General features: G+C 40.5%; 1 protein-coding gene across 5 annotated transcripts; it reads right to left on the reverse strand.

Annotated features, from left to right (window-relative positions):
* Nucleotides 1-3,745: 3,745 nt before the first annotated feature.
* On the reverse strand, nucleotides 3,746-25,300 carry RSRC2 (arginine and serine rich coiled-coil 2). 5 transcript variants are annotated; one of them, XM_054526444.2, is made up of 11 exons: nucleotides 24,978-25,128; nucleotides 20,595-20,751; nucleotides 19,837-19,880; nucleotides 18,956-19,033; nucleotides 17,285-17,497; nucleotides 15,656-15,859; nucleotides 13,215-13,337; nucleotides 9,220-9,299; nucleotides 7,394-7,623; nucleotides 5,986-6,075; nucleotides 3,746-4,721 (listed from the first exon to the last, which is right to left on the reverse strand). In XM_054526444.2, the coding sequence occupies exons 4-11, from the start codon at nucleotides 18,961-18,963 to the stop codon at nucleotides 4,542-4,544; spliced, it is 1,128 nt and encodes a 375-aa protein (XP_054382419.1). In that variant the 5' UTR covers nucleotides 18,964-19,033; nucleotides 19,837-19,880; nucleotides 20,595-20,751; nucleotides 24,978-25,128; the 3' UTR covers nucleotides 3,746-4,541.
* Nucleotides 25,301-25,340: the final 40 nt, after the last annotated feature.

Below are 25,340 nucleotides of genomic sequence, written 5' to 3' on the forward strand. Positions count from 1 at the left end.
GGGCGGGGCCAGTCGCTAGAGACTACAACTCCCATAATGCAGCGGGGCCTATCGTGCTAGCGATCGCCCGGAGGACGGCATGCTGGGACGTGTGGTTTCTAAGCGACTGGTACTCATTGTCTGCATTGCATCCTGGGATCGGTGCTTTTTGAAATGTGAAGAAAGCTGGAGTAGGTCAGAATGCGCTAAAGCAATCTGGGGGCAGGGCGGGGTGGCTCACACCTGTAATCCCAACTACTCGGGAGGCAGAGGCGGGAGGATCACGTGAGCCCAGGAGTTGGAGACCACCCTGGGCAACAGAGCGAGACCCAGACACTACAAAAAATATAAAAATTAGCCGGGAGATTGTAGTCCCAGGTACTCGGTAGGCTGAGGCGGGAGGGTTTGAGCCCAAGAGGTCGAGGCTGCATTGAGCCCAGATGGCGCCACTGCACACCAGCCTGGGAGACAAAGCAAGACCCTGTCTCAAAAAGAAAAAGAAAAACAAAAACCAGTATGGGATGTTCCTGTTAGGCAACTAAGGGTGAAAAATCAGAGCACGACGCATAGCTTCTCACAGATTCTGGTGTGCGTGCCACACCAGAGAATAAGGAACTCCATAGCCTGAAAGGGAACTGAATAAAAATAAATATAAAAGAGAATAAGAAACTCCAGCTTTGCTACAGAGATGACTGTTGTAGATTAGTTTATTGAGCTTGCTTCGTTTTTAATGTAAGATTAGCTAGATTCAACTATTTTAGTCTGTTGAGGCTTTCTGTGGTTTCTCTTGTTCAATCACTTGTTCATTCAATCACATTATTTACTTACACCTTCGATGGGCCAGGCACTTGTCTAGGACCTGAGTATGGTTACAAGAGTAACCACAATAGAGTAATTCCTCCTCTCACGAAGGCTGTAGTCCACAAAAAGCAACAAAAACCCCATAATTATAAATGTTTCTGTTCTTGGGTCGAGATGGTTGTTGATGGATATTGATCACACAAAGAAATGTGGGCCGGGGGTGGTGGCTCACATCTGTAATCCCAGCACTTTGGGAGGCCGAGGCGGGCAGATCACGAGGTCAGAAATTCAAGAGCACGACCAACATGGAGAAACCCTGTCTCTGCTAAAAATACAAAAATTAGCCAGGCGTAGTGGCGCACGCCTGTAATCCCAGCTACTCAGGAGGCTGAGGCAGGAGAATCGCTTGAACCCAGGAGGCAGAGGTTGCAGTGAGCCGAAATCGTGCCACTGCACTCCAGCCTGGGCGACAGAGCAAGACTCTGTCTCAAAAAAAAGAAAAGAAAAACACAGGAAGTTATGAATATTTAACAAACACCCTAGTCTGTGGGAGTCAGTGAAGTGAGGAAGTGAGACTTTAAGGATGTGCAAAGTTGGGGGTGGGAGGATGGAAGTGTCTTAGGTGTAAGAACCACCATGTTGACTGAAAAGGCAGAGTGAAGCAAGATGAGGTTGGAACACTACTAGGTCAGTGCTCAAAGGCCCTTAAGGAAGCCTCTCTCCATTTACCTTGGGAAGTCATGTACACATTTTAACATTTTTTTTTTCTTTTTGTGGACAACGGGATCTCCCTATATTGCCCAGGTAGGTCTTGAACTTCTGAGCTAAAGCTATCCTCCTGCCTCTGCCTCCCTAAATACTGGGATTACAGGAATGACCAACTGTGCCTGGCCATTTAAATTTTTTTTTTTTTTTTTTTTTTTTTTTTTGAGACAGAGTCTCACTCTGTCACCCAGGCTGGAGTGCAGTGGCATGATCTCGACTCACTGCAACCTCCGCCTCCCAGGTTTACTTTCACTGAAAAATCTGCATGAGGCCCGGCGCGGTGGCTCATGCCTGTAATCCCAGCACTTTCGGAGGCCCAGGCGGGCGGATCATGAGGTCAGGAGTTCAAGACCAGCCTGGCCAACATGGTGTAACCCGGGAGTTCAAGACCAGCCTAGCTGACATAGTGAAACCCCGTCTCTACCAAAAATACAAAAATTAGCCAGGCATGGTGGCGGGCGCCTGTTAATCCCAATTACTCAGGAGGCTGAGGCAGGAAAATCACTTGAACCCAGGAGACAAAGGTTGCAGTGAGCTGGGATCATGCAACTGCACTCCAGTCTGGGCAACAAAGACTCTCACAAAAATAAAATAAAATAAAATAAAATTCTGCATGTAAGTGGACCCTGAAGTTCAAACCCATGTGTTCAAGGGACAACTGTAATTTCATCTTTTAATTATTTGCATTTGGCTACTCAAAAAAGAAATTGAAATAAAAGAGTACTTAGGCCAGGCACTGTGGCTTCACACCTGAATCCCAGGTAGCACTTTGGGAGGCTGAGATGATGCAGATCATTTGACGCCAAGAGTGGGAGACCAGCCTGGCCAACAGCCTGAGAACCCCATCTCAGGTTATGTTGTCATGGGCCTTTGGTACCAGCTACTCAGGGGAGTGAGGTGGGAAGATCACTTGGACCAATATACATATACACACATATATTTTATTGGACACTGCTGCTCTGGATGAGCAAAGGACAGACTGTATCACTCATCATGTATAGTCAGCTCCTAAAATAACTGTAGACACACAGGAAGCTTTCGCGTCCACACTGCCTTACAAGGTCATGAACATTTTTAATAAGATTGATTTAAAAAGGCAGAGCTTAATTGAAAAATGTTGATGATCACGAAATGAAGGATCCATAGTGTCATTTCCTTAGAAGGCTTAGATTTGTCACCGAAACACGGTGAAAAGCCATTTTGCCATAGAATTACTGTGCTCTGGGAAAATGAAAGGTTTATTAAAATACATTAAAAATCTTACAATCTGGCTAGGTGAAGTGGATCACACCTGTAACTCCAGCACTTTGGGAGGCCTGAGGTGGGAGGATTGCTTGAGGCCAGGAATTCAAGACCAACCTGGGCAACATAACAAGACCTCGTCTTTACAAAAAACTTAAAAACAAGCTAGGTGTGTTGGTGAGCACCTGCGGTCCCAGGTACTCAAGAGGCTGAGGTGGGAGGACTGCTTGAGCCCGGGGGAGCCTGCTGCCATGCACTGCACTCCAGCCTAGGACAGAAAGCAAAAAAAAGAAAACACCCCATTACTTGATTTTCATGTATTAAAAAAAATACCTAATGAGCAAGTTGGCAAGACTTAATTCCAGCTTTTAAAATAAGGCTGTCAATCTTATTCCTGTAGTCGTCCCTGATTGTAATGTGCTCTCATACTGTGATGTTTTCCAAAGGATTTTTCAAAGGAAAGCTAAACCTTATTACTTTGTTGTAACGAAAGTAAATTAACTTCAAGTTTTGCCGGCCCCCACCCACCCCCCCTTGGCTCCAGATTTATGTTCAATCTAGTAACAAAACATTTTCTAGGCTGGGTGCAGTGGCTCACGCTTATAATCCCGGCACTTTGGGAGGCTGAGGAGGGTGGATCACCTGAGGTCAGGAGTTCAGGACCAGCCTGGCCAACATGGTAAAACTCCACCTCTACTAAAAACACAAAAATTAGCCGGGTGCGGTGGTACGCCTGTAATCCCAGCTACTTGGGAGGTGGAGGTGGGAGAATTGCTTGAACCTGAGAGGCAGAGGCTGCAGTGAGCCGAGATTATGCCACTGCACCCAGCTTAGGCAACAGAGCAAGATCCTGTCTCAAAAACAAAAACGAAAAAAAAAATTTCTAATATTTTAATATTTTATAGACTATGCTGGCGAAGACTTCAAAGGGATAATGAGCAAAAAGCATACAAAGAACTTGTTATAAGGCACTTTATTAAAATAAAAGTGCTTACATCCCTTTAATGCATTAATCTATTTCCTGAATAACACATGTAATATTTGACAAATACTGAATACCAAGTCTGTCCCTTATAATAGGAAAACATACTATTTTAATAAGTTTTCTCCTTCCACCTTTTACATTTTTGCTCACCATGGTATTGCCTGTAGTATAGTTAACTGGCCTTAAAAAGGGTGGGGGGGAATTTCTAGCTAGTGTTTTCTAACAGCAATTGCCAAATGCTACAGAAACCATAAACAAATTCAAAGAAACATCCCAGGTAACTTAAATTAACACCAGTTTTGAGAAAACCATTTTTATTATCATCACCACCCAGCTTATCTGTGCTGGATTATGTACCAAATGGCCAGATCTTCTAAAGAACATCTACGTAACATTTCTTTCATGTTTCAAGAGATGAAAATAACTGTACAAGGTTAAGTACAAAAGTACACAAGACAGCGGACACGAAAAAATCCATGTATGAGATTTTATCCCCACCTGCAGCTTTTATATATTTGAAAAGTAGAATTCATGAACTAAAAAATATTGTCCTTCTATAGTCCTGTCAAGTTCAATGGAAGTGGGTTTAACCTGATTACAACACTAACACCAGTATCACTGATCTGATATTTACAAAAATTTGTATTTTTCAATAAATTAAAGTCAATGCAACACCCATGCAAGCTAGAGTGCTAGCTGTTTGGTGAACAAGGACCTGACATCAGAACAAGAAGTCTGTAAGTCCCAAACTTTACAAGTGTGATCATTTTCAAACTGCATCCATTCCTCGCATTGAAGATGTGAAACCCAAACCCATTCCTCTTTGTGTGTGGGTTTGTGATCTTGCCATTTCATACTGAGCATCTAAATTTCGAAATACTTCTTCCTGTTGCTTCAGAGTCTTGTAACTTTCTTCATCAACTGAGCTACATCCAGCTTCATCTTCACTCTAAAAATCAGACATAAAACATTACAATGAATTCAAATGGACATAAATATTCTCTCAATTGACACTATTTTTTATGTATTTATTTTTTTTGAGATGGAGTCTCGCTCTGTTGTCCAGTCTGGAGTGCAGTGGTGCCATCTTGGCTCACTGCAACCTCTGCCTCCCGGGTTTAAGCAATTCTTATGCCTCAGCCTCCCAAATAGCTGGGATTAGAGGCGCATGCCACCATGCCCAGCTAATTTTTGTATTTTCAGTAGAGACGGGGTTTCACCTCATTGGTCAGGCTGGTCTTGAATTCCTGACCTCATGATCTGCCCACCTCGGCTTCCCAATATGCTGGGATTACAGGCATGAGCCACCGTGTACGGTCCCAATTTTTGTATTGTTAGTAGAGATGGGGTTTCACCATATTGGTCAGACTGGTCTCGAACTCCTGACCTCAGGGATCCCCCCCGCCGCCCGCCCCCCGGCCTCCCAAAGTGTTGGGATTACAGGTGTGAGCTAGGCTGACACTATTATTAAATTATACTTTTGGCCGGCCGCAGTGTGGCTCACGCCTGTAATCCCAGCAATTTGGGAGGCTGAGACGGGTGGATCACCTGAGGTCAGGAGTTCGAGACTAGCCTGGCCAACATGATGAAATCCCGTCTACACTAAAAAAAAAAAAAAAAAAAAATAACATTTTACATTTGGGAAATGTATTTGATCTCAATAACTTTAATTTCCATTCATTATTGAACACCTCCAAAGTACAAGGCAAAGTTCTTTCTAGGTCTGGAATACAGCACGGTGTTAACAAAAGTTAACTTCAGTTTAGCAGGTTGGAAAAAACATAATATGTAGAAGATGTCAGGGTATAAATGCCACAGAGGAAAGTAAACTAGAAAATGGGGATGGAGGCTGGGCGCAGTGGCTCAGAACTGTGATCCAGGGCTTTGAGAGGCCGAGGTGGAAGGACTGCTTGAGCCTCGAAGTTTGAGGCTGCAGTGAGGTATGACTGCACCACTGTACTCTAGCCCGAGTGACAGAGCAAGCAGAGCAAGACCACGTCTCTCTCTCTCAAAGTGTGTGTGTAGGGAGGACAGTGGGTAGGGGAGATGGGAATGTTTCAGAATGGCATTGCCTGTTATTTTACAAAAGGTGGTGGGAAAGAACTCAAAAACGTTGACACCTGAGCAAAGACCAGAACCAAGAAAATGAAGGAAGAACAGTGCAGGAGGGCTAATAGCTAATACAAAGATCCCCTGGCACATTTGAAACTCACCTTAATACCCATCAATTTCCTAAATTTGACATTTTGGTCCTTGTTTCCAAAATTCAATTTTTCCCATATTTCAGCAGATTGGGATTTGTCCTGTTAAGAAAACACTGAACTTTAAAATATGTAAAATTTAAATATTTTTTAGGACATGAAATCTCTCAACAATGTCTAAATTGAAAAAAAAAAAACCAGCATGGATGGCATTCAATCAATGTAAGTTTAACTATTTCAAGACTTAAGAAACCACAAAGCAAAGAAATATAAGCAAGAGGTTGGGCGCCGTGCTTCACTCCTGTAATCCCAGCACTTTGGGAGGCCGAGGCAGGCAAATCACCTGAGGTCAGGGGGTCGAGATCAGCCTGGCTGACTAGGTGAAACCCCGTCTCTACTAAAAATACAAAAAACTAGCCTGGCATGGTGGTGGGCACCTGTAGACCCAGGAGGGTCTCAGGAGTCTGAGGCAGGAGAATTGCTTGAACCCGAGAGGCAGAGGTTGCAGTGAGCTGAGATCACGCCACTGCATTCCAGCCTGGGCAACAAGAGCAAGACTCTGTCTCAAAAATAATAAAAATAAAATTAAAAAATGGATTCTTTGCCTGTCATAGACATTTTTTAACATGCAATTTTTGCGACTGCATATGTCATTTGTATTTAATGTCATTTGTCATTGCAAATAATGTCAAAAAAAAAAAAAAGTACCTCATAATGTATGAAAAATTCTAAACCAAGCAGCCTGTTTTCCTTACTACTTCTATGGTAATATTAGTTTTCTTTGAAAGCTTGACTTCAATCAATTATGTTTTATTTTAGTATTAATAACTGGCAAATAAGACTATCCTAGCTTTTTGTTTGTTTTTTTGAGACAGGGTCTCACTCTGTCACCCAGGCTGAAGTGCAGTGGCATGATTTTTTTTTCTTTTTTTGGAGATGGAGTTTCGCTGGAAACTCACTCACTGCAAGCTCCGCCTCCCAGGATCAAGTGATTCTCCTGTTTCAGCCTCCCAAGTAGCTGGGATTACAGGTGCCCACCACCACGCCTGGCTAAGTGGCATGATCTTGGCTCACTGTATGTAGGCTCTGCATCCCAGGCTCAAGCGATTCTCCCACCTCAGCCTCCCGAGCACCTGGGATTACAGGTGTGTGCCACCACACCCAGCTGATTTTTATTTTCTTTTCAGTAGAGACAGGGTTTTGCCATGTTGGACAGGCTGGTCTTGGACTCCTCATCTCAAGTGATCCGCTCACTTGGCGTCCCAAAGTGCTGGGATTAAAGGCATAAGCCACCTGTGTCTGGCCACCCCAGGTTCTTAGAAAGTTAAGCCCAAAGTAGTATTTTTCAACCCAAATTTGTTTTTTCTAAGCAATTACTAATTAGGAATAAACGACAGAAAAGCAGAATAAGAGAACTTACCCCTTCTTTCTTGCCCTGCCAAAGCATTTTCCTTTTTTTCTCTTGTTCAGCAAATTTCATTGGATTAACAGCGGCTGGGTTATAGTAGCTAGGAACAGCTATTCCTGTTTCTGCCAAAGCTTTAGCTTGCAGGGCTGCCATCTGAGCTGCCATGGCTATCTGAGGTGTTACTTGTGTTCCGGATGCCAACAGGGCAGCAACATTGAGAACAGAACCTCCAGTAGCTGCAGCTGCTTGAAGAGAATACAAAAATGGATTTTAAAACATAAACCTCCTGATTTACATTAACAAACGATTCATAAAAAGCTATGAATGTGCAAAAAGGCAGGATTTTCACCAAACACAAGGAAATGACTGAGTATTAGCTCACAAGTAAGTTTTTAGCAGACATTTATTGTGTTCATCAATGGACATATTTCTATATAAACCCTTGATATATATAAAAACCATTTACTGCCAGGCACAGTGGCTCACACCTGTAATCCCAGCACTTTGGGAGGCTGAGGTGGGTGGATCACCTGAGGTTGGGAGTTTGAGACCAGCCTGACCAACATGGAGAAACCCTGTCTCTACCAAAATACAAAATTAGCCGGGCGTGGTGGTACATGCTCATAATCTCAGCTACTCGGGAGGCTGAGGCAGAAGAATCACTTGAACCCAAAAGGCGGAGGTTGCGGTGAGCTGAGATCACGCCACTGCACTCCAGCCTGGGCAACAAGAGCAAAACTCTTTATCAAAACAAAACAAAAACCCATTTATTTACTTTGAGGATACAGAATTCTGCAAATAGTAAGAAAGTATGATTTCAGCGGAAATGAACTATAGTGTTTCTAAGGTATAATTAGAAAACAATAAAACCTTGTACTTTTTTAAATTTATGAAATGTTCTCATGGACATTTCATTTGATGCTCACATCATAGACTTGAAAAACAGTATGCAGCTAAGGCTGGGCGCAGTGGCTCACGTCTGTAATCCCAGCACTTTAGGAGGCCAAGACAGGCGGATCACAAGGTCAGGAGTTCAAGACCAGCCTGGCCAACACAGTGAAACCCCGTCTCTACTAAAAATACAAAAATTAGCCAGATGTGGTGGTGCACACCTGTAGTCCCAGCTACAGGGGAGGCAGAGGTGGAGAATCACTTAAATCCAAGAGGCAGAGGTTGCAGTAAGCTGAGATCAGGCCACTGCACTCCAGCCCGGGCGACGGAGCGAGACTCCGTAATGACGTCAACAACAAAAACAACATCTGTCATGATGACTACAGTGTTACGTAACAAACATACTCATTACTAATTTATCAACAAAAATTATCCACGTGGACCACATCAGAAACAAGCTACAAAACACTTAAGTGAGAACACTAAAATAAACTTTTACAGTGTACTGATGGGAAGTAGGAATCATAGGTGATTTTATTCCTATTATTTTCTATATTTTTCAATTTTTCCACAAAAAGCATGTCAAACTTAGGCTGGGTGCAGTGGCTCATGCCTGCAATCCCAGCACTTTGGGAGGCTGAGGCAGGAGGACTGCTTAAACCCGAGATCAAGAATAGTCTGGGCAACATAGTGAAAGGTCCTCTCTACAAAAAATAAGAAAAAAATTAGCCATGCATGGTGATGTGGGCCTGTAGTCCCAGTTACTCGGTAGGCTGAGGTGGGAGGATCACTTGAGCCTGGGAGTTTGAGGCTACCATGCAATATGCTGGAGCCACTGCACTCCAATCAGAATGACAGAGCAAATCCCTGTCTGAAAAACAAAAAAACTTGAAAGAGCTCAAATCGAAATGACTAAAAAAGAATTAAAAAAAAAAAAAAAAAATTACCTGCAGCTATTTCTTGTTGTTTTTGTTTTTCAACCATTTCCTTTTCTCGCTGTTCTTGTAATTTCTTTGCCCTTTCCAACCTGCAAAAATAATTTCAATAAATTTAAAATAACACAATATAAAACCATTATGTATATATCTCTCTATATGTGCATGTACAGAGACAAGCCAATTTCCATAAAATTTTAAATTTTTAGCATCCCTCCACCACTGATAGCCATATGTGAAGAAAAAGCAATCATTCTTAAGATGATATAAGCTACATTTGAAGAATACTACAACAGTAGTTTTAAACATTTTTGAATTGACTAGTTAGAAATGGGCATAGTTTTTATATGCCGTTCCAATTAACAAGTGAAAAAAATTACATCTTGCAAGTAACATATTGAAAGCTGAGTAAATTTTAGAGCATGGTAAGTAGTAAATAACTTAAATTTATAGAATTATCTAAATGTTTCTTGAGGGAGAAAAAGCCAGCCAATCAAGACATTCGGATAATTTTTTAAACTGTACAGACCTTAGTAAAGTCTTCAATTTAATAAAAATAAAAAAACCAAAACTAAAAGGTCAAGCAAACCTTGCCATTCTCTGTAATCTAATAAAATGGGAGGAAAACTTCTCTCAATTAGGAAATTACTTCTAGCAGTTGAACAAATTTATCATTTACAAAGGAACTGGTAACATGAAACACAAATTCATCCCAAAACAAAAACGAATTTTTTTTTTTGGGACAGAGTCTCACTGTCGCCCAGGCTGGAGTGCAATGGCACGACCTTGGCTCACTGCAACCTCCGCCTCCTGGGTTCAAGCGATTCTCCTGCCTCAGCCTCCTGTGTAGCCAGGATTACAGGTACACATCACCATGTCCAGCTAATGTTTGTATTTTTAGTAGAGATGGGGTTTCACCAATGTTGGTTAGCCTGGTCTCAAACTCCTGACCTTCTGATCTGCCAACCTTGGCCTCCTGAAGTGCTGGGATTACAGGCGTGAGCCACCGTGCCCAGCCCAAAAATGAATGCTTGTTCACTCTACTCACTCTATTGAATGAGTAGTGTGCATACATTAAATTCACTAATGAGTATGCACACTAAACAAGCTATATGTCAAGTTTACCCTTCCTATATAGCAAATAACAAGTAACATTATCTTCACAATGAATTCCTGAAAGAGAAACTCTTTTCTTCATAAGGATTCCCTGATTTATCAATCAAGCCAAATGCCACTAACACCGTCTGTAATGTGGTATAAAGGGGACAGGACTGACAAAACTTGTTTTTGTTTTGGGGCACTATGGGTAATGTAATGAAGGGGTAGTAAATTGGATTTGCTTTAAGAATTGTTAAGTCGGCCCGGCGCCGCGCCTCTCGCCTGTAATTCCAACACTATGGGAGGCTGAGGTGGGTGGATCACCTGAGGTCAGGAGTTAGAGTCCAGCTCGGTTATTAACATGGTGAAATCCCGCATCTACTAAAAATACAACAAATTAGCAGGGTGTGGTGGTGGGTGCCTGTAATTCCAGCTATTTGGGGTGCTGAGGCAGGAGAATCGCTTGAACCCAGGAGGCAGGGGTTGCAGTAAGCTGAGATCACACCACTGCACTCCAGCCTAGGCAACAAGACTCCATATCAAAAAAAAACAAAAAACAAAAAAAAGGAAAAGGAAAAAAAAAATTGTTGAAATTTACATAAAAGAAATTTAACAAGCTATAATTTTATTCCCTTTTATGAAGCACATATGCATGGAAGGCATAGCATAGACTTGACTTTGTCCTTGAGAATAAAAGTTTGTAAAATAGCAGTAACAATAAAATGTAGGTCGCAGGCTTGGCAAGGTGGCTCATGCCTGTAATCCTAGCACTTTGGGAGGCCAAGGTGGGAAGACTGCTTGAGGCCAGCAGTTCGAGACCAGCTTGGCCAACATGGCAAAACCCGTCTCTATTAAAAAGAAAACAAAAATTAGCTGGGTGTGGTGATGCGCATCAGTAATCCCAGCTTCTTGGGAGGCTGAGGCACGAGAATTGCCTGAACCCAGAAGGCAGAGGTTGCAGTGAGCCGAGATTACACTCCTGCACTCCAGCCTGGGCAATAGAAGGAGACTCTGTCTCAAAAATAAATAAATAAATAAATAAATAAATAAAATAAAATAAAAATAAAAAATAAAAAAAGTAGGTCACAGATCTGAAATCTATTTCCTAAACAGTTTTAAATCCTGACATTTAGGACCAAAAAAGAAACCAATATAAAAGGTCTATACATGGTAGTTTCTTATTAAGAAAAAAATTCTCCAGATTTCAAGGTAGTAAATAATCTCATATTCTGAAATTAAAGGACTACATTTAAAACTTTATCTGAAAGATCACCAAGTAGTCTATATATCAATGACATTTTGGATGCTATTAACGGCTTCACTTTAAAAAAAAATCCAAAAACGCAAACAGAAAAGACTTACAGCATTCAAGTAAATAACTTAAGGGCTTAAAAAATATTTGTCAGAGTTAATGAAATTACAATCTAGTATATATTAAATCCAATTTTATAGTAAATTACTTCCATACTAGTTTCAGAAAGAAGATATGTGTGACTACAACTGGTTGCATTAAAATGGCCATGGAAGATTTGGAATTAATACCATTCACTAAGGTGAATGGAAAGAAGGGGTGAGCTCACACTTTTGCTGCTGTTCAGCTGCAGTTTCTGTCAGGCTGGGTTCCCAGGGAAGCACATCAGGTTACATTGTGTTACCAGCCTGGGCAACATAGGGAGACCCCGTCTTCTCTACAAAAAATACAAAAATTAGCCAGGCATGCCTGTGGTCCCAACTACTTGAGAGGCTGAAGTGGGAGGATTGCTTGGGCCCAGGAATTCAAGGATGCAGTGAGCCGTCATCATGTGCCACTGCACTTCAGCCTGGGCGGGACCCTGTCTCAAAAAACAAAACACCTTAATTTTGTAACAAGAGAAAAAAAAATCCTAAAAAGTCTATTTTTCAAAATATGGGAAATGCTGCAAACAAGTGGTTGGATTTTTACTTTTTGCCTCTCTATGAGGCAGTTCTTTGAATAGTTTTGCAGATTTCAATATATAGTCCTGCTGTGTGTGGTTCCACCATTACTCATCTTTGAAATAGCAGAAAATTTATTTTTGTGAGTGTGTGTGTGTGTTTTATTTTGAGACTGAGTCTCGCTCTATCGCCCAGGCTGGAGCGCAGTGGCGCGATCTTGGCTTACTGCAACCTCTGCCTCACAGGTTCAAGCGATTCTCGTGCCTCAGCCTCCAGAGTAGCTGGGATTTCAGGTGCCTGCCACCACGCCCAGCTAATTTTTGTATTTTTAGTAGAGATGGGGTTTCACCATGTTGGCCAGGCTGGTCTCCCAACTCCTGACCTCAAGTGATTCGCTCGCCTCGGCCTCCCAAAATGCTGGGATTACAGGCGTGACCCACTGCACCAGGCCGAAACAGCAGAAAATAAAAAAAAATAATAATAAAAAAAATGTTCTCCCATAGTTACCAGGAATAAAACTTACAAGATCAAATAAATTAGCTTATAATGTATTATCTGTTAATTGCCATCTTCAAAATAATAATATTGACAAAATTTTACTTACTGTTTCAGGTATTTTGTCTATTTGAGGGAGAAAAACAAAAAGTAAAGGAAAAGTCATCTTAGATGAGAAAATAATAGTTCTTGAACCAGATTTAAGACTCAAAAAAAAAAAAAAAGTTTCAAATGCAAACTGAAAATATTTGGGAGTCTAAATTTGAGAAAAATGATATCAGTTAAATCATGAAGGAAAACACAGAAATTGTAGACATCTTATAGTTGTACAAATGTTTAAGATGAGAATTAAACTATTTACATAGTTCTAGATCACAAATACACCACCATATTACTAAAGTATGTGAATCATTCTCTTACTGAAAGAATTCATCTTATCCACACAATTGAGCATTTATTTAAAGGTGAACTGGAACAAATGAATTAAGAAATATACACACCTTCTAGCTAAAGCTTCTTGTGCATCCATTGCTGTGTTTCTGCCTCTGAAGGGAGGTGGACTTGGAGTCCGGCTTAAACTTCTGCTAAATCTTCTCGGCTTTTCAATTCTCTTCTTTCTATCTCTGTAGTAAATCGTATTTGTCAAATTATGGCCAAGTCATAACTATTTTGTTAATAAGAAATCAATTATATTTAGCTAGTTCAACAAAAATCCCAACGATACAAAAACATTTACAGTTTGAGATGCAAAAGATTTAAACATCAGTGTTACAGCTGAACTCATTGGAAATAACATTTGTTTCCAACTCCCTCATCCCTTTTTAAGAGACAGGGTCTCACCATGTTGCCCAGGCTGGCCTCCAGTGATCCTCCTGCCTTAGCCTCCAGAGTACATGGGTCTACAAGCATGCCCCACCGCATCTGGCTGTTTCCAATCTTTTGCATAGTATATCCAATGTTGCAAAAGCTAGCCCTATACATTAGTCATTTTGTGTTCATGTAGGTCAATATGTATACCACAGGAATCATTCCTACATATTTTCATCTACAGTGAATTTGTAGATGTTTTTCAAAAATAAAAAGTAATTAACCACTAAAAATTAGGTCTCGCTGGGTGCTATGGCTCATGCCTGTAATCCCAGAACTTTGGGAAGTTCAGGCGGACAGATGACCTGAGGTCAGGAGTTCGAGACCAGCCTGGCCAACATGGTGAAACCCCGCCTCTACACAACCACAAAATTTAGCCCTGCGTGATGCTAGGTGCCTGTAATCCCAGCTACTCGGGAGGCTGAGGCAGGAGAATCACTTGAACCCAGGAGGCAGAGGTTGCAGTGAGCTGAGATTGTGCCATCACACTCCAGCCTGGGCGACAGCGTGAGACTGTCTCAAAATAAACAAAAAAACTAGATGTCAGTGACCAAAAAAAGCACTTAAAAAAAAATTTCTGAATTGGTAAGGTTTAAAGTAGTAAACTACTATAAACTAGAACCACTGAGTAAAAATTCATATTGATTTAATAAAGATCAAACAAGTGATAAATCATAAAAACCAAGTTACCGTATCAAGCACAGGTCCCTTTTTAAATGTGTATTTCAATCTTTTTTTTTTTTTTTTTTTTGAGACGGAGTCTCGCTGTCGCCCAGGTTGGAGTGCAGTGGCGTGATCTCGGCTCATTGCAGGCTCCGCCCGCTGGGGTTCACACCATTCTCCCACCTCAGCCTCCCGAGTAGCTGGGACTACAGGCGCCTGCCACCTCGCCCGGCTAATTTTTTGTATTTTTACTAGAGACGGGGTTTCACCATGTTAGCCAGGATGGTCTCGATCTCCTGACCTCGTGATCCGCCCGCCTCGGCCTCCCAAAGTGCTGGGATTACAGGCGTGAGCCACCGTGCCCAGCCCAATCTTTCATACACTGACCTAAGTTGCAATAAATTAACAAAAGTTAGTATACTACTGTCTTATGTAAACAAGCAGAGAATAACGCATTCGTTGAAGAATATTTGTAATCAGTTTTCCTCCTGTGCTCTTTATTGTACACTTCCTATCTCAACAAAGCCTCCTCCCACCAATCAAGATAAATCTAAATTGTGTTCATTTACAAACAATATCTGAGGTAGTTTGTACGATACAGTGGGTTAAACACATGCATGGAATTTGCATTTAGATATATCTGAAACCTGGTCCTGGCTCTAGCACTTAATAATGATACTGTTTTGGAATTCTGGGGCAAATTTCTTAAACGTCTTTAAGCACGACACACTTACCTTTCAACATGGTTCTTCTGAGAACTAGATGAGCTAATAACACGCAAAGAGTTCTAGCATACAGCATATGATAAGTATGCAAAAGTAGATTTTAGTTATTTGTGATAATAAAATTAATACAACAAATCCAGTGTTGAACACAACTGAATTTCTTTTGTTTTTTAAGACAGGATTCACTCGTCACCCAGACTGGAGTGCAACAGCATGATCTTGGCTTATTGCAACCTCTGCCTTCTGGGCTCAAGTGATTATCCCACCTCAGCCTCCCAAGTAGCTGGGATCATAGGTGTGGGTCATCACCCCAGGCTAATTTTCATATCTTTTGTAGACATGGGGTTTCACCATATTGCCCCGGCTGGTCTTGAACTCCTCGGCTCAAAAAATCTGCTCGCCTCGTTGTGATTACAGGTGTAAACCACTATACCTAGCCAACAACTGGATTTTAATAGGCCTATTCATACCTGCACTTCGCAGGAGATTTATCAATCATGAGAATACTTGTGAATGCTATTCAAGTGGTTAGGTGTGTTCTTCATACATTAGGTAATGACTAAAATAATTTTCCCACAATCTATAAATAGAATTGTGACCCACAATTTTAATACTCTCTTACTGAGGAAGATAAACGGACTCTCTCAGGGTCCTATTAAATTTTATTCAGGATGATGGTCACCTACCGACTCCTACTCCTTGTCCTACTCCTGCTTCTAGTCCTATGCCTGTGTCTTGATCTTGAGCGGGAACGAGACCTGATCCGCCGTTTCCTTTCCCTGCTTCTGGATCTCGATTTCTTCCTCTCTCTGCTTCTGGATCGAGATTTCTTCCGCTCCCTACTCCTGGATCGAGACTTCTTCCGCTCCCTGCTTCTACTACGATGACGTCTGAAATTAAAGTGCACAAATTTGTAATTACTTAAGAGTTGTGTTGTTTCATTTATACACATCATGAATTAGTTATCTGTAGTAATGCAATTAAGACAAGCAAGTAACTGCACTATATTATTTACAGAAATAAGCGAGATTTTCAAAGGAAATACTAACTAAAACTGAACCCTTCATTTTGTTTGATAATTTGTCCTAGAACATAGTAAACCTATTAACATGTCAAAAGTGTTCAATGCATCCTACCCAAATTTAAGCTTCCATTTAATACTCTTCCCACAGTAGTTACAAAGCTTAATACTTTATCTACTGAAAATTTTTGAGTCTGATACCACACACAACCCACAGAATTCTCCAAAAAAAACCCCACCAAAAACCATTCACAAATTTGAGCTGTGATCCAGTTTCTCAAAAATCTTTTTATCTATACTCCAACATCAAAAAAAATCTAGATTGCAGTTTAGCAGCAAACACCTACATCACCATCGATGATGCAAATGGACTGTTTATTGGCTTAAACCACACAGTTTAACAATATGATTTTTTCAGTGCCAGACAGATTAAGTGGTTAAAAATCTCAGCTGGGCAGAGTGACACACTCCTGAAATCCCAGCACTTCAGGAGGCCAAGGCCGGCACATCGCTTGAGCCCAGGAATCCGTGAACAGCCTGCACAACATGGCCAAAACCCACCTCTACAAAAAAATACAAAGAGATTAGCTGGGTGTGGTGGCGCATGTCTGTGGTCTCAGCTGCTTGGGAGGCTGAGGTCAGATCACTTGAGCCCTGGAGGACAAGAGGCTGCAGTGTGCTGAGAACACACCACTGCACTCCAGTTAGGGCAAGAGAGACCATCTCAAAAAAGAAAATCTAGGCTGGGCGCGGTGGCTCACATCTGTAATCCCAGCACTTTCGGAGGCCGAGGTAGGTGGATCACCTGAGGTCAGGAGTTCGAGACCAGCCTGGCCAACATGGCGAAACCTCATCTCTACTAAAAATACAAAAACTAGCCAGGCATGGTAGCACATGCCTGTAATCCCAGCTACTTGGGAGGCTGAGAAAGGAGAATCACTTGAACCCAGGCGGCAGAGGTTGCAGTGAGCCGAGATCATGCCACTGCACTCCAGCCTGGGCAACACAGCAAGACTCCGTGTCAAAAAAAAAAAAAAAAAAAAAAAGGAAAAGAAATCTAGGCACTTGAGATTTAGTCATCCCTTATACCTCATTCTTGGAAACCATTTTTGCATGATGAGAAAGCAAAGCCCAAAGGCAAAAAACAAACAAACAAACAAAACCACAAACCCAAACAAACGAACAAGAAAAACTCCCTAATTATGATTTTTTTGGGTGTTGCTGGGTCAATGAGAAACTTTATGTAACTCAAATCTTGTTAGAAGGTACTAAATTATAATACAACATGACTTACCTTTCACGAGACCTAGATCTTGAGTGACTTCTGCCTCTTGATGACTTTCTTTCTTTGCGTTTGTGCCTGTCCTCACCATTTTCAGATGAATTTAGTCGCTCTCTTCCTTTATCAGAAGAATGTTCTTTGTCATTATGTTCCTCAGACTTATGTTTCTTAGAGGATTTATCTTTGGATTCATGTCTTCTTGCCTGTTTTAAGAAGAAGTTGGTTCTTTCAGGAAAATAGTGCAACAAAGAGAGTTAGTATGGGTATCAGTAGACAAAAATGTTGTGATGCAACATTAGTAACCTTAGGAGTGTGTGGCAAATAAAAAAAAGATCTAGTTTCACATCACCCAAATGTTGCAGATGTAATTAACTATTTTTTTTTTACTATAAACACCCAAAATGTAGTTCCTCCCCAAAATATTTTCAATACTACAACAGAAACAATGATTTTTAAAGTTGAAATATTGAAAAGCCATTATGCCAGACAAAAGAGGAATCCCTTATGTTTATCTAAAAGAATACAGACCATGTATAGACATCAACTTCTAAATCCAGAGTACATAATGTTAAGTTTAAGTAAGTAATGGAGATAATGACACAAAAAGTGCACCAGAAACGCATTTCAATTAGGTAGCTAAATATAATTACTAAGTACTAATATTTTCTATAATTTCAAATGATTTTACACAGAGATGCAGTGTCCCTTTTACAGTTATACTGCCTGCTACATCCTCTAAAAGACAGCTCTTGATTTTCCTCCCAACGTCTAAACTGTGAAGCAATCACTTTTCATCTTGCAGTATCCCAATAGGCTTAGAGGAGTGTTACATTTCATGTACGTAGGGTAGAAATGGCAACTGTATGTTTCAATTTTAAAGAAACCAAACTAGGTATAACAATCCACATGCCATCACACAATACATACTGCCCCCATACTTTAAAAAGACCAAGGCCTTCACATGTGCATTCAGAGACTCAGCTAAAATTAACTGCATGATCAAGTCTCATCCTACCAAATACCAAAGTAGAAGTGCTACCTACTACAGTTCCCTACAGGAAGATCTGTCAAATTCATCTTGTAGTGAAAATTTAAAATCCTAGACATCTCTGAATCACTAAATTTTAAATCTGGAAGGAAACTCAGATCCTCTAACTTAATCCCTTTATTTTATGTATAACTAAGATCTAAAGTTACAAAGCTACATGGGTGAGCTGAACCTATACCCCATGTTTTTCTGATGCCCAGGCTACCACTTTTCCACTGTAATAAGACACTGCTGTTTCCCAAAAGGCCATAGCATGTTTCTTTCCACTCACGATTAATGTTTCTTAAAAATAAAACTTGGCCAATCATTTTGGAACATGCATGATGATATAGCTGAAAATGATCATAGTACATAATTTATTATTTGCAGAAAAATAAGAGACCTGGAGACACAACTAAATTTTAGTTTCATTGCCAGTTCTCTATAGGAGCTTAGAAAAGAAATTTTCCTTGGTTTTGCTATAAAGAGGCAGACTGGAAAAGTCTTAAGTGGTTAAACTTCTAAAGGTTTTAAAGTTTATTTCAAACCAGTTTTTCAAACATAACATTACTATTAATTTAAAAAAAAACATTAAAACCCTTAACTGATTTAAGATATATTTAAGGGAAATAGGAGTTTGAATGACTAATAGTTACCTTATCATGAAGTAGGCTTATTATTTTGCTATCTGAGTCTGCAGCGTCTTCAGTTCAGTCTCTTCGCGCATTAGCACGCTGAGTATGATTTATTATAGAAATGTTATCATGTGAGCTAAACAAAATAGTCATTTTCACAAAAACTCTCCTAAATTAAAAATTTAACAGAGCTTCCATTAGGGGAAGAGGTGAAGTCCCTGCCCACACTTGTTTTAGGAGTCCCTTACCCAGCCCCCACAAGACTCTTCTCCCTTTCTGGCTACTACTTCTACACTTCCTTATTGGCTCATTCCTTGTCTTCTCAGGTGGGTGAACAAGTAACTCCTCTGCAATACAGCTGTTGCCTTTCTTTTTCCTCAAGTTTTGGTGTCACCGCCACCTTTTCAGCTGTCCCTCACTCAAACCTTTATTTCAAAATTCAATACTACTATTAGGGAAACTGAACTAGTTTGCAAAAGAAAAGAGAACTCCTGTTATCGTTCATAAGGAAAAAGCAGCCCACAGATATCTAGGGTATTGCTATGTAAAGATGATTGCTGTTTAAAAATCCTGAGCAACTGTCAGGCTCCAGGAGACTGGGGACCTCAAATTAATGGAAGCTCTGTGTGACAGGCCTAAAAAAACCAATCATATTCTTCATATGAAATTTTTATTGTGAATATTTTCACAATATAATAAAATTAAAGTTTTGAAGGTACTTTTCACATAAACATCTTCTTCAAAAATGATGAATCAAAATCATGCTTATTTTATAACCCAATAAACCTTTTAAATTTCAAGTTTTGTACTTACCTTGACAATGTCTTATATTCATACAAATCTTTCTACCAGACACTTTATAAGTATTTTAAAATACCTATTCACTACAAAGTGTTAATTACCTCTTTGCTTCTGCTCCGGCTCCTGTGTTTTCTTCCTTCATTATCTGTGAATACACACAAAAAATAATCACCATAAACAAAGTTGGAGAAACATTTCATCTTAAAAAACTCTTAAGGCTGGAGAAAAATGACTCCCATTAGTCTTCTTCCAATGACTAATTTTTTTATGGCACAGGTGGAATTATTCTACATTAATACAACACACATGTGAAACAAATCAAGAAACGTGAGCAAACCAGGACATAAAGCAGCCTAGATACATCTTTTAAACGGTCATAGACTTTTAGTATTTTACATATATTCTGACCAGCCCATCTAGTTTCCTAGTCTATAGCAAATTCATAAGGGGGTTTAGTAGAGAGAGGTAAGCCATTAAGAAAAATAAAAACTAAAGAAAATAAACAGGTTGAATTATATTTGATATGTTCCAACATGGCGAAACCCTGTCTCTACTAAAAATACAAAAATTAGCTGGGCGTGGTGGCGCAAGCCTGTAATCCCAGCTACTCAGGAGGCTGAGGCAGGAGAACTGCCTGAACCCAGCAGGTGGAGGTTGCACTGGGCTGAGATTGTGTCAATTTTTGTATTTTTGCTCCCGGCTCAGGTGATCTGCCTGCCTTGGTCTCCCAAAGTGCTGGGATTACAGGCTTGAGCCACCATGCCCGGCCAACAAACTAAATGTATGTGTCTTCTTATACAACAGGTCTACATATCTTGTACAAATGCTGATAGTTGTAACCACCTCTAAGAATTCATACCTGACTTTCGTTTTCTTTCTCTTGACCTTGATCGTGATCTTGAATAATGATGTTTTGAAGCTCTAGGAGAAACAGATACATCTGACTGCTCTTTTTTCTTATCTCTATCTGGTGATGTCTTTTCTGGGGCTAGTCCATCTCGTTCTGTATCACTAGCCTAAAAGTTTAAAAACAAATGATTCAAGTTCTTAATTACATTTTAAATGTTTTCAATTTCTTAAAAGAGGGACAAAGGGAGGGAAGATAGCCCCCCCAATCAATAAATCAGAATGCCTGCTTTCCAAGTAACTAAATATGCTTTGTACACAAATAAGCCTGAATAGCTTGAAATGACGAACCTGATACTAAAGCAAGACCTACATATTTAGACTGATGTATCTTTAATTTTCTAACGATGATTTGTATAACTTTTAAAACATGGGGTGGGGTGGGGGAGGAATAAGGGCTCCAAGTATTTCTAATAAGCATTCAAGCAGAGAAAATACAGTCCTTTTTAGGTGTGTGAATGCATTTAGCTGACTTTACCAATACTTTTAAATTAGCATACATGTCAAACATCAAAAATGAGTTGTTAAAGCTTAAAGATACTCAAGACCATAACATCTTAAAACAAAGCCTTAAGAATATTATAAAATAATAAACAGAAAATTAACTTACCTAAGTGAGAACCTCATCTTAATGTCATTAACCCTCTTTAATGAAAACAGCCCCTTGGCACAGTGCTGCTGCAAAATATGGTCTGCCTCTCCTCACATGTGCTCTGGGCTATGAAAACATTTAAGTTGTTTCTGCTTTAAAGCATTTTATAAGTAATTATTACAATATAAGTTTTACAAGTTTCTACTAATGCGGAAGGTAGACAATGGTCGGCTATCTGACCAGAGAAGATAATATGAAAATAAAATAATTGATACACCTGGGGAATTGATTAGTTAGGAACGGTTGGTTGGCAAGCTATGGTTGTCATTCTGTTTCTGTATGGCCTTGAGCTAGGAATGGTTTTTTACGTTTTTAAAAAGTATTTTAGGCATATTTAATAAATAACTTCAATAAATAGCACTGTAAAGACTGAACTGTTAAAACTAAAGGCACTTAAAACGCCAGTGTTGTGGCTCATGCCCGTAATCCTAGCACTTTGGGAGGTTGAGGTGGGTGGATAACCTGAGGTCAGGAGTTTGAGACCAGCCTAGCCAACATGGTAAAACCTCGCTTCTACTAAAAACACAAAAATTAGCCGGGTGTGGTGGGGCGCGCCTGTAATCCCAGCTACTCAGGAGGTTGAGACAGCAGAATGGCTTGAACCCAGGAGGCAGACGTTGAAGTGAGCTAAGATTGCGCCACTGCCCCTCCAGCCTGAGAAAGAATGTGACAGAGACTGCACATGGCCCACAAAGCCAAAAATATTTACCATCTGGCCCTTTACAGAAACAGTTTATGGACTTTTCACTTAGAACATCAGACGGAATCTGGATTGAATAAATAGGGAATCGATAGTCTTCAGGAGGAGGAATCACATCAGAGAACTTCCTCCTTTAGGAAAGTTAGTCCAGAAAATGAATACCAAATAACAAGTACAGTAAACGGCGGTATTGTATTTTAACAAATTTTAAACAAGTATCAAGTACAATAAATGGGTGTATTGTACTTTAATAAATGAAGTTGTCAGAGGTCGAGTTACTTCAACAAGTATTTACTAAGGGTCAAAAATGTGCCAAAACCAATGTTAGACTTAGGGAATAAAATGATAAATTAAAAAAAGAAAGGTTTTGCAGTTCAATTATGAGATGAAAGACATAAATTACGTATTATTCCTCTAACAACGGCACAAAAAGAACAGTCAGAAATAAACTAACTACCAGGGAGGCTCTCATGCCAGCATATTGTATATGTACTTATTTATTTCTCCAGTCTGGGTGACTTCTGGAACCATAAAATTTTTATGCTGAAAGGTTTTCATCCCTTAGAGTTCAACTTTCTCGTTTCACAGGTGAGATCCAGCAACATTAGCTGACTTGCCTTAAAATGATACTGCATCTCCATCTCTTTACTGTGTTTACTACTAATAAATGATGCTGTATCATTAAGGATGATTCTGATTTTTCACAATGAATACTGGACACTTTATTTTTTTCATCATTATCCTTGAGGACTATTTCAGACTCATCTATTACTTGCTGAGTGTTTATACAGCTTACACTTGGTAAACAGAAGTGATCTCGAAAATTTTAAGCACCGCTATCACTTCTCTCAGTTGCACGACACTTTTATCAGAGACAGAATTCCTTAACCAGTGGCAAATCCCATTTAACTTTTGCAGAGAACAAGACTAGAATCGAAAACAACCTTTGCATGGAAAAGCTAGTGCTTAGCCTAGGCAGTTTACAGGCAATGGTTTATCTAACTTTAACTTTATGCTTAACATCACAAAGCTGGGCAACGGAGAAACCTTCCTGTGACACAGGCTAACTTAAACTTACATCATCAACCATTTTCATCTGTAAAATATACTACGGAGCAACAACAAAAACCGTCTTAACACTAAACAGATAGGAATGATAGGTGGTCATTGAGGCCATGGAAAACTTTTATTTCCCTGAGGCTATTTTATAGTAGCATAATACAGGTATCCAGGAAAAAACACCACCAAAAACTGAATATTAAAATTGCTCTGACATTTTCTAAGCTTTAGTTTAGTACGAATCCATGTGTACACATAAACGTTAACTGCAAAACAGCCTTCTATTCCAGCACTGGCTCTACGAGGTAGCCACTTTGGTTTAATTTACATTTTGTTGCAAACTCTAATAACGGCTCGAAACATAGTAGACAAATCTTTTTCCACTGCGAAGGAGGTAAGCACTGGATTGAATACTAGGTCACTTCTCTAGGGGATTGTCTTTTTATTGAACAAGGCATGGCATAAATAAATGTTTAAATTCACTTTTTAAAATACTGGAACCCGGCCGGGCGCGGTGGCTCACTCCTGTAATCCCAGCACTTTGGGAGGCCGAGGCGGGTGGATCATCTGAGGTCAGGAGTTCGAGACCAGCCTGGCCGACATGGTAAAACCCCATCTCTACCAAAAATACAAAAAAAATTAGCCGGGTGTGGTGGTGGGCGCCTGTAATCCCAGCTACTCGGGAGTCTGAGGCAGGAGAATCGCTTGAACCCGGGAGGCGAAGGTTGCAGTGAGCCAAGATCGCGCCATCGCACTCCAGCCTGGGCGACAAGAGCAAAACTCCGTCTCAAAAAAACACAAAAAAACCTGCAACCCAAGAAAAATAGTATTACTCTTTAAGTATACTGAGGCCCAAAACACTAAACAAAAGAAGACAGTAAGTAAAAAAAACGAGTCTAAACTCAATCACCTAGATAATAGAGGGATATGGGGGAAAAAGAAAATCATCTGCCTAATCCCAGGCATTCCAATCGTTAGGAAGACCAAACTTTAAAATTATCACTATGTTTAAGAGTCATAATTATTACCGAAAATGATATAATTTTTTAGTCAGTAAAAAGGAATGCAAAATCTTTACATTTTCCTTTTAACGGAATAAAAATGAGGTAAGCACAAAATAATGTGGATCCGTCAGATTTAGGTATATTATACACACGCAGGCTTATTGTTCAGAATAGATAATTTACGAACTGTAGCTCCTCCGGGGTCAACGAAGGGTTTAAATTTAAAGGAACAAGGTCAGTGACAAGACTTAACTATAATGCTTCTCGGACTTCAAATTGATTACATCACGGGCCACTTCGGAAACCGCGCATCAGTCAGAATTGGTAGTTCCACAACCCAAGTCGAATTTTCACTCCCTTTCAGCAATACCTTCCTAACTCGTTAATACACAATAATAAGGTTTACACTGACGAACACTAATTGAAATTATGCAACTAGAAGCATCTCATTGAGCGTACAAAAAAAAAATAGCTACAAGTCGCTCTCTTTTCCCACACTATCCCTTACAGACACCGCCTTTTTGACCCAATACTTTTCAGAGACCACTCCTGATCGTCTTTCTCTTCCCCAGCCCCTTTCTCCACCACAAATTCTCAGGCCCTAAAAAAACTTAGAATAAATCACCAGCCAGGGTGAATAAGCAAAAATGGAGGCAGTTCAGTGAGGTAAAAGGAACGTAGGGTTGGGGAAGAGAGGAGGAAAGTTCTGGAAAAAAAAGGCACTCCCTGCGGCTCCCCACCCCCACCAACACCGCCTTACTTCCCCCTCCCTACAGCAGGCAGCCATGATGGCGGGCGCAGAAGAAGGCCGCGGCGCCATTTTGTCCACACACATACACACGAACAAGGCTCTGGGAGCCGTTCACCCACTGTTGGAACATAGCAGAAAAATATCCCTAGCTTAAAACTCAGATTCGATACCTACTGCCATAGTTCAGAGTCCCGGCCGCTAGAGCGGCGCCTCCACTTGTCGCTTTCAACAGTACCGGCCACTCCGAAGCTTCGCCTCAGACTAAATCGCTCGCGCGAGAGACCCGGATGGCACAAAGGCGAGGAGGCCCGGTGCGTCGCACAGCTTGCTGGGAGGAAAAGGGGCGGTAACAAGAGTTTCTATAACAACGCAATTCGAGGCGGTGATTGGGTGTTCTTTCACAGGGGAGAGTAAGGACCGTCAAGAGGGCGGGGCCAAGAATACACCCTAGGAATGAGCAGTCGGGAGAACGGAATGGGCGGAACTCAGGGTGGGGCAACTTCCTATTTCGAGTCTAAAGTAATGTTGGTCTT

The sequence above is a fragment of the Pongo abelii genome, chromosome 10 (genome assembly GCF_028885655.2).
Source record: "Pongo abelii isolate AG06213 chromosome 10, NHGRI_mPonAbe1-v2.0_pri, whole genome shotgun sequence".
Classification (NCBI taxonomy): domain Eukaryota; kingdom Metazoa; phylum Chordata; class Mammalia; order Primates; family Hominidae; genus Pongo; species Pongo abelii.

What these genes read in the sequence shown, in the direction of transcription:
- RSRC2 (XM_024256223.3), bottom strand. An exon ending in AGATCTAGGTCTCGTGAAAG is followed by an intron (nt 15,860 to 17,284) that starts GTAAGTCATGTT and finishes CTTTAATTTCAG; the next exon opens with ACGTCATCGTAGTAGAAGCA. An exon ending in GGCAGGGCAAGAAAGAAGGG is followed by an intron (nt 6,076 to 7,393) that starts GTAAGTTCTCTT and finishes TTTTCTTAACAG; the next exon opens with GACAAATCCCAATCTGCTGA.